At 36.7% G+C, this 14,806-nt stretch overlaps 1 protein-coding gene across 1 annotated transcript in view; it reads left to right on the forward strand.

Moving 5' to 3' along the window:
- Positions 1-13,178, forward strand: part of si:dkey-71h2.2 (low density lipoprotein receptor adapter protein 1) — a 33,365-nt gene extending 20,187 nt beyond the window's left edge. The window contains exons 4-10 of the mRNA XM_058378658.1: positions 530-644; positions 1,224-1,296; positions 1,518-1,598; positions 1,761-1,885; positions 4,210-4,244; positions 7,766-7,794; positions 10,299-13,178. Coding sequence (XP_058234641.1) covers positions 530-644; positions 1,224-1,296; positions 1,518-1,598; positions 1,761-1,885; positions 4,210-4,244; positions 7,766-7,794; positions 10,299-10,345 — 505 coding nt within the window. The 3' untranslated portion in view covers positions 10,346-13,178. The remainder of the gene's footprint in view (positions 1-529; positions 645-1,223; positions 1,297-1,517; positions 1,599-1,760; positions 1,886-4,209; positions 4,245-7,765; positions 7,795-10,298) is intronic.
- Positions 13,179-14,806: the final 1,628 nt, after the last annotated feature.

The raw sequence follows: 14,806 nt of genomic DNA on the forward strand, positions 1-14,806 counted from the left end.
ATCCAACTATCATGACTTCACACATTATTTCTGTCACGGGGCATGGGTTGCCAGGTGGGAAAAATCAGACCATATCCAGGTATAGACATCAGGTTTATTATAAAGTAACAAAAGAACAGACACAGGAAAACATTAGGGCAGAACAGAACAAAATACCAAATTAGAAACAGAGAACACCGAGTAACCAAACAGCAGACAATGGCAAGGGCTTAGCAAACAACACAAGCAAGACAACCGGTATAAATAGGGGAGGTAATTAGTGAAACACGAGGAACAGTTGTGCAGAGGCAAGAACGGGCTAAGGATCGGATGGGGCAAACATGTAAGAAAACACAAAACATAAACAAAGACACATGGAACAGGTATAAACAAACCCCTGCTGGAATGCCCCCTGGTGTTCTAACAGAGAATTAGCCAAGCCACAGGGTTACATTAAAACATCTTTATCTTACAGAAGGATTTTCTTTACCCCCATTGTTATCTTTCTTACTACTTATTAATTAATAAATGTTCTTGCTATTGTTTGTAGAATCTCCTACTGCACAGCTGATAAAACTCAGGACAAAGTCTTTGCCTACATCTCACAGAGTGAGTTCAGTGAAACTCTGGAGTGCCATGCCTTCCTCTGCCAAAAGAAGAAAATTGTGAGTCTCAGTTGAATGTGTTTGAGAGCAAAAATTCATACAACTTCAATTCAGTAAATATTGCTTGTAAATTACCCAATATATTATTATTATTATCTGTAAACACACCAACTTACACATCCAAATAAGTATTCTTTAATGTAAGAAACTGTAATACACTAATAGTACAAAATGCCTTAAATACTGTATGTTAAGATATTAATAGTAAAAAAAAAATCAGTTTGCATTTTCTGTGATTGCCTTTGGTTGGGAGACAGACAAAGAGACAGAGAGGGAGACAAAGATGGAGACAGAGAGAGAGAGTGAGACAGAGAGGGAGAGCAAGGGGGAGACAGAGAGAGAGAGACAGAAGTGGGAATACATTCTTCTTCAGTCAGTTCTAGTGACCAAGTGGCATATACATATATATATATATATTCAAACTTTTTTTTGTAATTATTGTTATGTTGCTATAAATGAGATAAACCCACATTTTATTTCTATTTCAACTTCTTGCAGTACCAGGAGTCTTGTTTATAATTTGTAAAAGGTAAATTTTGAAGAGCCATGTGTCACTTCACCTTGTTTTGTCTCCTGCAGGCCCAGGCAGTCACACTTACAGTAGCACAGGCTTTTAAAGTTGCTTTAGACTTCTGGGAAATTGCCCAAGAAGGTAAGGACATAGCAGCTAAGGAAATTAGTTCTTTTCATGTCTGATATTTGGACCTTGATTGGCATTATGGTCTCTGGTAGTGCACTGAGAGACCAAGCATGTTGGAAATAATAGGCAAAATCTTTTTAATTAATCACTATGACTTATGTAACAAGGTCTGTGATGCATATCAGTTCTGAACAGTAGTAACCTAAGGCCTAATATTTTGAAAATCTGTTTAGACAAAAGTAAGAAGGCTCGTACTTGCTGCTCCTGTTCAGGCAGTGATGTTCATGTGGAAACAAAATCTCACTCTGCTTCAGGTAACATACATCTCCTGTTCATTATCCTAATTATGTTTCAGTTGTAAAATGATCTATAAAAATGTAATCAGTGACTTATGTAGAATATTAGAGGATTGGTTAGAAAGAGCAGGTTCATTTTAATGGAGTGTGTGTGTGTGTGTGTGTGTGTGTGTATGACAGAAACTGAAAAATCCCAGGCTCTGATGGAGCACAAACTACAGAAGCCCTTCCTCTCTTCTTCAATCTATTCGCTATCCCCACGCAGCCAGCCTGCCAGGAGACGGCCAGTCAAACACGATTCCTGGGTAGGACACCTCACAACACTAATAAGATAAACATTACAGAGAAGCTATTAATGATGTTCAAGTATATACTCTCACCAGACACCTGTACCCCTGCGCATTCATGCAGTTAACCTAATAAAAATGACATAGGACTTCGAGGCAAAATCTGACAATACATGAATCTTGATTTCGGCTCTGACAAGCAGATGATGATGTCAGAAATTGGCATTAGCAGCATGAATAAATTGGACCCATACCTGCCATGGGTCAAAGGTCAGGCTGCTGGTGCTGTGCTGGTGTGGGCAGTATTTTCTTGCCACACATCGGGCCCTTTAAAATCTGCAAAATGCCTCCCTTTATGGCCACAATTACCTCTCATAAACACCTCTTATATAATGGCCAATTTAAGAATGATAACGCATCTTGCTAAAAAAAAATAAACTCAAACTGGAGTGTACTTCACTGGACTCCTTACTCACCAGATTTGGGTTGGTGTGATCACCAGTAGGATGTGTAAGAACGGGAGAGCCGCAGAATACACGAGAAGCTAACAAATCTGCAACAGCGAAGCAGTCATGTCAATATCCCAACAACTTACCCTGTATTTTATGGTGTTTCTAATAAAGTGGTGAGTACACACAGTCAGGTCCATAAACATTTAGGCATGGACAAAGTTATTGCTGTTTTAGCTGTGTACCACAGTATATTGGAGTTGAAAATTTTAGTTTAAGGGGTATTTACATCAAAATCAGTGTATGAATTAAAAGCACTTTTTTTGTCTGTGCTTTTTTAATATATAAATACAAGTGATCAGTTCCACTGGCAGCTGTACCTGCCCATGCCATAAGATCCTAATTGCCTTGTTTTCTCCATACTCCTCTCTTCACTCTACATTGCTTTTTCTCTGTTTTTCTCTATTATTTCTATTTTAAAAATAATAGATGGGTTTTGGCAGGTTGTTTCCACCAGGTGGTAGTGACTCTCTCTTTACATTATGTTTGGGGTTTTCTGGACTATATCTGTAAACCACTAGGTGGAGACCTGAACTACTCAGTTGTCAGATTCTACACTCATTCATTTATTTATACTGAGACTCATTTTCTGCAGTGCCCTACATTTTGAAATGTTATTAGTTTAATTAGAATCCGCAACAAAATACTGGGTATGGACGAGATGATTAATAATTCAGCATCATTTTTTATATAAAAATGTAATATTATTAGTATCTCTGAGGCTATTTCTAACATGCCACCTATGATTAAAAGAACATTCACTCAGGTTTGCACAGGTCTGAGTAGGTGTAACGGTATGCAGGTAAAAAGGTACGCAGAAAAACAGCCTTGAAGAAACGTGAAGTTCATAAATTCTCTTGTATGGACATGTCTGTGTATTGAAAATCCTCTAAATCATAAGCTTTAAAATCCATTATCTAAAAACCAACACAGCCTCCCTAATGCACTAACACAGACTCCCTAATGCATCATGACATTTCATGCTTTCCCATTCAATGATGCATAAACTGACCTTTTAAAGATAACATAATAGACCACAGATATTATAGAACAGGATCGGCCCAAGCAGTGAAAAATCCTCTAATTTAAAATGAAAAATCAAAACCCTAAATCATTACAAACATGGACACTCATTCTTAACAGACCTAATCACTCAAATAACATGATTCTGTGATGTTTCAGTTAATTCTATTTCTATTCAATTCTTCCCTTATGTCAGGACTTATACAATCCTATGGTACCGTCTTAATTATTTCTGTAATACAGATCAGTACTGTATGTTGGCATTTACACTAGACTAACCCTGCTCACAAAAATGAGAGAGCGCATTTGCCTGTGGATGTTTAGTGAGAAAAAACCCTCTTCTCTATAGAGACCACAGAGATGCCTGACCATTCTGGCACTTTTGATGTAAAACAGTCTCTAATCTAAGGCTTTTACTATTGAGGGTCTGACCTTTTCATAAATAAATGAAGGACAGTCTGGCTTTAGGCTCAAGCTGCAATATAATCACTCACCACGGAGTCTTTATGCAAGATTACATCCATCAGCTACTTCAGCTCCACTCCCCTCTTGTTAATTCAATCTTTTTTATGCTGATTAAATTCCCTTCATTGAAAAGACAAGAACTTCCGCAGTCCTCAGTCTGTAAAACACTAGATAATGTGCATGTCACAGTTAAATCACAGAGACATCAAATATAGAAATGGTCCAAAATAATGGTAAAAACAGACATTTTTATTGTTTTTCGCTGACATCGAATTTCAAACTTTATGGTCAGAGCCTAGATTTGTCAGTGAAAGCAATTCTCAGAATGTCAATTCATTTTTCTAGGATATGGAAGAGGAGAGCCTCAACACATTCTCAAGGTAGGTTCATTAAGTCGTCTCCTCAGTATTTGGGAAAGTTGTTATACGATGACTGCAGTACAGACTGTAATTGTTAGTCATATATTATTTTGTTTAGAAGAATAACAAACTTTTATGATTCTATAAAAAATCACTGTGTTTAGTTATGTGCATGTACATTAATCAAATTAACATCAAAGCCAATGCATGCGCTGATTAGTTCTCTTGATCACGTACTGTGCTGTACGGGCTGAAAGGGTTTTGCATACGACTGCAAGGGCTAATCCCAAAGCTTATTATTATTAGGCACACGTTAAAGTTTGAGAGCATTCCAAGTGCAGCACAGTTCACAATTTTACAACTGTGATGTTCAGAATATTCAATGCACCATATATGAGCTGCCTTTTGTTCTCCCCAGAGAGAGCGATATTTCACCCTACAGTTTTATCGTGATGCCTACACTGGCTTACAGCTTTGGATTTGTGCAGTTATTTTCTTGTTTAGTAGCAAAGATTGATGGGCTATAGTGTCTTATTTTTTCTCTTAACTGGCACCGTGCGAGTTTGATGTACAAGAAAACCACACAGTACGAACCCCACAAGTGACTCCTGATTTTATTTCAAGCATCGGACATGAAGAAGGTCTCAGGATGTTTCAGCATACCAATGCAAATCATCGGTAGCTTTCTATGAAAATGTATATGGGGTGAATTTGACAAGCCTTCAGATTTTTACTTCTCAATAACTTCTTGCAAGTGTGGAGTATCCTTGGCATATAAAGCGAAGGAAAACGAAGGCACCATAATTCTATCAAGTATTTTTTGCTGCTCATGCCGAAGGCGCCTGAATGTGAGAGTAGGCAAAATAGCAAAGACACATTTACTTTTCTGATGGTAGCTATTACCACTGTGCACAAACCAACAGGGAAAATAGCAATTCCTCCATCTGGAAAAAATCAATACTTTAGGATAAATGAGAAACACATTCGAATTTCTTTGAGTCAGGCATTTTGCAAAGTGCTATATTGTATTCTTTGTATTTTTATTTTTTATTTTTTCAAATGACTGTGATATGAAGCAGGTGCATGATGTCAATAACCTAATAGACTGATGCTGTCACTTCAGTTGATGCGCTTTCATTTATAAAACTGATGAATTAACATGATAATATAACAGATGTCTTTTCATGACTTCTTAAAAAACAGTTCCTGTTTGCAGCCATTTAAACATTAAAAAAACTTTCCGTCATCAAAATGGTTTCATCATAGAGCATTTTCAGTAAAGTGCTTCATGTCAGGACTCCTATCCATGCATGCTGCACCTGTCAGCTCTAATATACTGAACTAATATATACTTTTCCCCATTGCAGTGGTGAAATAAGATACTAATCTTAGAGTTTGAGTTTGAGAATCCCTATAGGGCAAAAAGCATAAATCCTCCACACACAGTGCGCCCACTAAAAGTTGCCTACCGTGTGTTTTAACAGTTTGCATAACCTTTCGCCTTGGGAAACGACAGGTTGTGAAAAAGTACATAAAGTTTATTTCAGTCTATATTCCATCAAACTATGTACATTCTTTCCGAAAAAGCTTGTGTTATTTCTTTTATTTTAAATAATGAAAATTGAATTTTTTCCACAGAAAATATGTATGGGAAAAGTAATTTAGATGACCCATTCTTGCAGAAAGGATTTGTTAGAAAGGATTTATATAAGTTATAGGATCCATCAGCCTTGCACTCCTCACTCTCAGAACTACATACTGTTCTGATTAGTTTCGCTAATTTAGTATTTATAAAAATATTCTGACACATATGTGCTTCCCATCCCAATCTCACATCCCATCCCATCCCAAATTTATCCCTCTTTGCTGGTATAATAAGCTCCACTCTTCTGAGAAGGCTTTCCACTAGATTTCGGAGTGTGTCTGTGGGGATTTGTGGTCTTTCAGCTATAGGAGCATTAGTGAGATCAGGCACTGATGCTGGGTGAGGAGGTCTGGGGTGCAGTCGGTGTTCCAGTTCATTGTAGATGAGGTCAGGACTTTGTAAAGGTTAGCATTGGCAATCTTGGTTTGTTACATGGTTTGTCTACAGGGACATTGTTGCTGAAACAGTCTTGGGCCCTTTAGTTTCAGTTGAGGGAAACAGATAATTGTGTGTTTTTTGTTTACTGTATATGTGTGTTGGTCAGGTGTCCATATATTTTTGGCTAAATAATAATAGCTAAATAATAATCAATATGTTTTAAGATTATGTATGTTGTCATTTGGCTGCCATTAATTTACGTTTAACATTGTTTGAAGGTTTGAATCCATAGATTCTGCAAATAGATGATGTAATATAATAAACCACCTCATTCAGTACAGATAAATCTATCATGTGATCCGGAAATTACAAATAGAAAATTCCATCCACAACCATATCTTTGCACAAACCTTTGGCCATAACCATACTGCCAGTTTTTCTTTGTTAAATAACCCCAAGTTATTTTATTTAATATGTTTGTCAGTCTAAAGTAATGTGGATTGTCCTCCATACAAATTTGTGTGTACAGATTGTGACTATTGAACTGATAACGTATTCGAATAAACTATAATATATTAGTAATTATAATGTATTCATAATGTATTATATATTGATCTGTCAGAGCTATGCTGCTATAGAAAATTAAGTTACAGCTTTTAACCAATCAGACACAAGAATAATTGAAGAGAGCACCAGCAGCTCTATGGTGTAATATTCAGTGATTCATCCTTAACTATATAGACACATTAGTATGAAGTTAATGTTTTTGAGTATGAAGTCATGTGTTTTAACTGAACTGGACAGGTTCGAAAAATTCAGACAAAGAATTAAAAAATGCTGTGGTATAAAAAAAAAAAGTTGCATTTTGGTTCCTTTGTTATAATAGAAAGATTAGATGTTCCAGCATGCCTTAACACAGTTGTAGTCGTAGGCACAAGAGCATAGACAGCTCAGCTTATGGACCTGGAGAGTAAACACAGTCTAATTAGAGATTAGATATTTTAATCCTAGCAGGTGATGCGACAGGGTGAGCACACTAAGCTAATACGCAGGATCCTCTAGAGCAAACAGAAACTCTGTTTGTGTAATTGATCAGAGTGATTAATATTGTTCGCTGCTGCTGATGTAAGCGGTCAACCCTGGTGTCATGCCAATGCATTAATATGCTTGGTTGTCCAGCAGGTATAAGTCATTTCCCCTTACTCTGGCAACAAGATCCCACTGTTATTACTATAATGTAACAAGGACTGTGGCCAGGATCACTGACGTAAATCTCTTCGAATGAGATCGGTCCAAATTGTTATTTCACTCATTTATTTTATTATTATATAGGCAGCTATCGTAAATATTGTTGTTAAAGCATCCAATGATTCAAAGCATCATTTCCATAATTTTTTATATTCTCAAAAGCTGCCATGTTTTAGAGATGAAAACTTAGCTAAGACATTATGTGATGTAATTATGACCTATTATGTCCTGGATTAACACTCTTTCTTTGTCACTTGTCTTTGTCATGCAGCAGTGTGGGAGTGGAGGAGACAGACACAGGTAAGTGAGGTAATGGGGGATTGTATTTTTGTCTAAGTATATATTTCGGGGAAATGTGTAGTGAAATGTAGAGCTGGTTTGTATGAGTGTGAGAACAGTGGTAGTGGTAGGGGTTGCCTAGCTTAGTGGAGCGCTGTTAACTAGTAGGTTCAGTAAAAGAAACAAACTTTTAGGCAGATGTCTAAATGTAGACTAATTTGTTCCTCTGAACCTATTTCAGACAGACCTACAGTCAGCTGCATAAGACTATGCTGGAAAGTTTTTTTTTCCTTTGACTGTTAACGTTTGAAAAACACTTTGTATGAAGTGGAGATGTGAGCTTGAGCCACAGTGATTTTACACCCACTCCTGTCTGTTTCTGAAGATTTCCTCCTGTGGTTAGTTCTTTCGGTTATGACCAGCACTGTGTGAAAGAGTGCTTTCAAAGCCATGGGTTGCACTTCATTATTCAATCCCATTTAGCTTGTTTTGAGTCAGATCAGCAGCGCATGCCTGCTCAGAGAGGCTGATCCAGACTTGTTTTCTGATGCTACTGATGTCAGAGATGGTGGAATAACCACCCTCTACCCAGTGTTAAGCTGTAAAGAGCCTCTGCGCTGTGTTTTAGAATCAGTTATTTCAGCCAACCAGCTCATCCACATGAGTGCATTTTGAGTATTGCAATGTCCTTAAGTATAATATGGATTAAATTTTAAACAAAAGTTTTGAATTTTGCTCATTTAATGTACCAGTGGATTTACCTCAGTCATTATTTGCATCCCGTGTAAGGTTGTTAATTGACATGCATTTTTTAAAGGGGTAAGGAAACTAGTCAACTTTTTATTGTACTTTTTGTCACTGTGGGTTGACTAGTAAAAATAAGTAAATGTGCAATCCCTACTAGGTGGTAACATAAAAGTATGATTACAAACCTAATTCCATAAATAATATAAAACGTTTCCAGAAAAACAAGACAACTAATAAGAAAACAAGCAATAATAAATTCATAATCAATAATACAAATAGTACAAGTTTGACTGGCTGTTCAGTATGATTAAATGCAAATTAAAGCACTATCCTACACATCACCTGAAGAGGGAGTCTTTAGTGATTTACAGAGGAAATTGAGATACGTGGTTTCCAGACTGACAGGAGAAGCTCATTCCTCACTGAGGCCCCAGATGGAGTGAGATGAATGTGCATTAAGGCATGCTTAAATCCAAGGAAAGGACATGCCAGATGCTCTTAGGATAAAGAGTTGGCAGGAAGATATAGTTCTGAACCAGGATACATAGATAATGTGGTGCAGAGCACTTAGATACTTGGAATAGCAGGACAATAGTTTTAATTAGATTCTTGCTGAAATGGAAAGCCAGACAGTTGACTTGAATTGGGGAACTGCATGAAAGAACTCTGCAAAGATTATAACCATGCACACAGCAGCGTTCTGGATGATCTGCAGAAGCAATATAATGTATAAATGAATACCAGCAAGCAGAGAGGTACATTAGTGAAACCTGGAAATAATTAATGTTTATAAGAGCAAGTGAGTGTAATCAGGAAAGATTGTATTTTTATGCTTTGAAGAAGAAAGTCACAGGGTCTGGTGGGTGATGTGATGTGATATAATGTGACTAGTGAATGGGCATTGGATGGAAAAAGCAAAGTACAGTAATATTTACTGAATGTACAGTACATGAAGCCCCATGATCTTATCAGTTACCTAAAGATTTAGTACATATTCTGCAAAACAAGAGTGGACCAAGTTCTAACACCAGGGGAACTCCAATACTGAGGCAGGGCTCTATTTCCTCTACATATTCTATCATGCAGTAGGTCTGTGGTTAATGTGAGAAATTTCGTTAAAATAGTTTCCATTAATTTTAGCAAATAGGGGGCACGATGGCTTAGAAGTTAGTATGTATGCCTCACTCTTCCAGGGCTGGGGGTTAAATTCCCACCTCCACCCTGCATGCTTCCCATTTGTTTGTTCTCCCCATGCTTTGGATTTTCCTCTGAGTATTCTCACTGTCCAAAGACATGCATTGTATGCATTTCTTATTGTACATAGCGCATGAATGGGTGAGTGTGTGTTTGTGATTGTGCCCTGTAATGGGTTGGCACCCTGTCCAGAGTGTCCCCTGCCTTGTTGCCTTGTGCCCCAAGTCCCCTGAGATAGACTCCTCACAAATGTGTGTAGGATAAAGCTCTACAGAAAATGAATGGATAACACACTGATATTCTAATAGATTCACATTGTCACTCCTCCTAAGTTCTTCTTATTAGCAATGTGTCTCTTTTGTAGAATAATTCTAATCATCTTTCATTTAACTGACCTTGTCGAGTGCTATCACTGATGACTGTGTTATTTCTAAACAGCTTTTGAATTCTGGGAACACTTGAAATGGACAATATTCATGTAAATTGTTTTGATATTAGTTGTCACTCAATTTAAATGCAGTATTTATTCATTCACATGTTCATCTTTTTCTTTTTGGTGCTTTTCTCTTCGTTGTCGGATTTAGACTGGCAGATTCCTGCTTCAGAACAGTGTTTGAGGATGCAGCTGTGAGCTCACTGGAGGAGAACTTCATGGCTCTCAGCAGTGAAGAGACAGATTAAACACACACACACACACAAACACTGACAAAAAGAACACTATCATTATCTACAAATGTAGGTTCATCATGCACCATAAGCACATAATACCAAATGGCAGCAACAAGAGTGCCCCGCATGTTTAATTAGCTATTTTCTAGTGAAACTGATCTATTAATCTGTGTTTTTGCCGCATTAGAGAGGTAAGACTGCAGAGCTCGCAGCTCAGAGACACTGTTTAACTCTTTACTTTTGCGAAATGTGGTTTGTTAGAATTGCAGTCGTTCATATAAAGCCGTTTGCTCTGTGTTAAGAGTTTACAGATTTTCTGGTGTTTTGTTCGCCAGCAGACTTTGTATGTGACCAACTTCAAGAAAATGTACATATATAGAACATTTTTAACATTTATTATCCAATTTTTAACACAAAGAAATGCATTATGCTCACAAGCTAAAGGTGTGGTGACATTTTTAAATTCCAAAAATAACTTTTCACTCGATGGATCTGAGAAATAGATAATTCCAGCTATTAAAAATCTTCTGTATGATGTATATATTTATGATATTGTGCAACCAACAAAAATGGTCAAAGAATGATCAGCTACATGCTCTTTAAAGAATAATAAAGTGGTTATTTTTCAGTAAATAAATAATCATCCTACTACTACTACTGAAATGCTCATTTAATATGATTGAGTGATCACATATAAAGACGCAGCTCGATTCTGGTATTTTTAAAGACCTAAAGATTTTTACAAGCCTGGGTCAAAAACATCATTACCTCAATACACAGGCATCTTTGTGATACACAGATTGTATCACAACATTTAGTTTAGTTAAAGCACCATTAAGACCAGTGAAGCCATATTATGAGTTGAGAGATTTTTCTTTCATTGATGATTTTACGCAAATGTAAGTGATTAGCTAGACTCAGTTACTTGTAATAATGAGTCACAATCAAGTAATAAAAGCACTGCCAGTACCGATGATGTGCACATGCAATACTCAGACATCCTCATGTTATATCACGATCATATCCCCCAGCCATACACTAGCCTTAGAGATGATTATTAACACTGTGTTTAAACTGGGTTCTGCCCATTTCCCCATCCCTGAGGCAGATTTTTTCTTATAAGGATAACAGGGTAACTGATGCTAGGCCTTATCTGCTGACAAAGTCTCAGCTGTGCAGGGCCACAGATGTTCTGATGGAAAACCTTCAGAAATTATTATTATTGTTATCCATGTGTTCATAGCTGTTCTATGGATATTACAGAATTATATACGATTATAGCAGCAATATAATTAATTGTAGTAACTACAGTGTCTGTGATTGTTTATCCCATTTTTTATCATTTATTTACCCTACGCAGATTTCTATAGTTATGTGAAATTGATTTAATGGCTTGCTTTTTATTTTTATTTAAAAGAAATATGCATTGTGTTATTCATTATTTAAGATAAGAGTATGTGGCCATTTAACAGTTTCACATGTGCAAAAAATGGAGATTAGTCTTGGGCTCTCTGAAATGTGTACAATAAGTCATGTTTTTCTGCACATCCTGAACATTCTGTCCAGAAAGCAATTGATGTGAAATCCATCTGCTGATCGCAGAGTGAAAGCACCTCATTCATCCCTGCTTTCCTGTCTTTTTCTTCCAAGGTCAGAATATAATAGAAGCACAATAAATGGTGAATTTCTTCCGTTGTCTCATGAAGTACAAAAGGTCAAACTGATGGTTTTTACTTCTCAATCAGTTTTTTCCCCCTCCTGTTATGTTAGACTTATCTTTTGTTACCTGATCTCTGTTTGTATGAAATACCAAATTTAGGTGTCTCACCTCTTGTACAGTTTCGTATAGGTTTGTTATGGTTCATTTGGTCGTTGGAATCCTTTTTAATGTATTTATTAATTTGTCTATCTTATCATATTTAGAATTAGGTTTGTATGACAAGTTATTTTGTATAAATATAGAGTTTTGTGCTCCACCAGCCTGCATGCACCATGTCAGTGCAGAGTCCCTGCATGTAGATAACACAGTACATCACAGGACATTTCTATTCATCTAATTTATATGTATATGATGCATTCAGTCTAATATAAGAACCTGGGATGATTCATACATGCTGGAGATCAAAAGAATTATTTCCGGTGTAATTTGTTTTAACATTTTGTGGACTGTGGTTAATTTATTTGATGGTGCTATTTATTTAAAAAAAAAATAAAAATAAATAAATAAGTAAACTATGCAAAGTTTAACTTTACACAAACACAGAATGGTGTATCCTATTGTATATGGTATTTAATCAATAAAGCACTGAAACTAATAAAAAAAACACACAATATCCCCAGAATCTTTTTAATAAATGAAATCAACATGATATTTGAAAATGTGGGACATAATAAAAACTTTGAGGTCAGAATTTTCCTTCACAAAACAGATGTAGAGTCATCCTTCTTGTTTCTGTTGTGAGCTCTCGAATATGTTTCCCCCAGATGGCTGCAGTGATAATTGGTGGAGAGATTTATGACTGTGTCAGACTGTATGATCTTTACTGACTCTTGCTGGTCACCTGCAGTGCACTTCTGCTGTAGAAACAATTTAGCACTCTGAGAAAAGTTTCCCGCAACGCCATGCAGCTGGTACATTCAACACACTTCATTTCATTACGGTGCAGACAGTAGAACATGCTGCCACCGCTCTTGTCACTGTTACTTAGGAGGAAAATAAAGTTTTCGTTTAATTCATTTTATTATTATTATGTGAGTGAATCTGGTGTTCTATGTTGCTTGTATTTATACATTGATTTCTTCATCTGACTTAAACGTAAACTCCTTGATTTTTATATCATGCCATTAGAAAGTAATCTATAGCATTTGTATATATGCGCACTGGCCATTTTATTTGGAACACCTATGCACCTTCATGTTCATGCAGTTATCCAATCAGCCAATTATGTGGCAGCAGATTAAGGCATAAAATCATGCAGATCCAGGTCCAAGAACCTCAATGAATATTCAAAATCAAACATCATCATGAGACAAAAATGTGATCTTATTGGTTTTAACTGACTTTTGCTGCCAGATGGTGTAACATAGTAAAGCGACAGCTGATCATGATATTAGATGCAACAGCTAGTATCTACTATACTCTCTTAAAAAATAAAAAAAAATTCATTAAAACACAAACAAACAAACAAACAAAACAAAAAAAACGCCGAATGATTCCATCAAGTGACCTTTTGGTTATTTTGTCACTGATTGGATCAACCACAAATCAAAATCAGACATCAGGTCCTCAGATTTAGTTCCCCTGGATCGGCCAAGAGCCCATTTCTGCCTCATGCTGATCATGATAAAGTGAGTGTTTTCAAAATATTTGTTTTTGAATATTACTCAGTCTAAATGAATTTGTTGTTCTGTACAGTATGTGCTGTCAATGGAGTTCTTTAACACATAAAATGAGTCATTAGTTTCACTTGATTTGAAAATGTTGCTTTTATTTAAATACTTTATTCACGGCATAATATTCAACAAACAGAACAAAATGCCAGTCTATTATTCCCGAAATCTTTATTGTAGTTAATACTGAAGAGGAAGAGAAGATAGCAAAATAGCAAGAAATTAAGAAGAAAATTCAGTAGGATTTTGAATTCAGTTTCTATGCACCATGGCCCCATGCGTGTACCATTATTAACATTTAATTTGATGTGTAAACTACCTCATGGTCTCGGTAACTGTACAAAATGTGATCAGTGGTCAATCTAGCTGATGTTCTGTCATTCACATAACTCATATATATATACACTACTCACAAAAAGTTAAAGATATTTGGCTTTCGGGTGAAATTTCAGGATACACCCAAAATGCACTATAACCTTTACAGGTGAACTTAATTTGACCTTCTCTACACTTTTGAATGCACATGTCCAACTGTTCAGTGTTTCAGTACTTCTTGCATAACTTGCTGTTCTCTAACAAGGTGCTTAACAGCAAAATTCACAACTGGTGTTTGATCCATGAATCGACCAATAAATTTAAACAGTCCTCTTCATCATGCTGTCCACATTTTGACATCATGAGACCAAGACCACACCTAACAATTGATCAACAGTACCTCACCATTGCGAGGCTTCAAACAGGATGTTCTCAGAGGGAAGTGGCCACTGAGCTTAGAGTGTCACAGAGTGTCATCAGCAGGTTGCGACAGAGATACAGAGAGACTGGAAGAGTCACAGAAAGGCATAGAAGTGGATGTCCTTTGGCCACATCCCACATTGATGGCCGCTTCATTGTGAACAGCCCTGCGGAACTGGATGATGAATGCCATTCCACTCAAGGCACATTTAAGGGAGGTGAGAGGCACCCAAGTGTCACATAAGACCATTCGAAACTGTTTACATCAGCATGGTCTGCGTGCCAGACGACCTGCAAG

This window comes from Hemibagrus wyckioides, linkage group LG25 (genome assembly GCF_019097595.1).
Source record: "Hemibagrus wyckioides isolate EC202008001 linkage group LG25, SWU_Hwy_1.0, whole genome shotgun sequence".
NCBI classification, from domain to species: Eukaryota; Metazoa; Chordata; class Actinopteri; order Siluriformes; family Bagridae; genus Hemibagrus; species Hemibagrus wyckioides.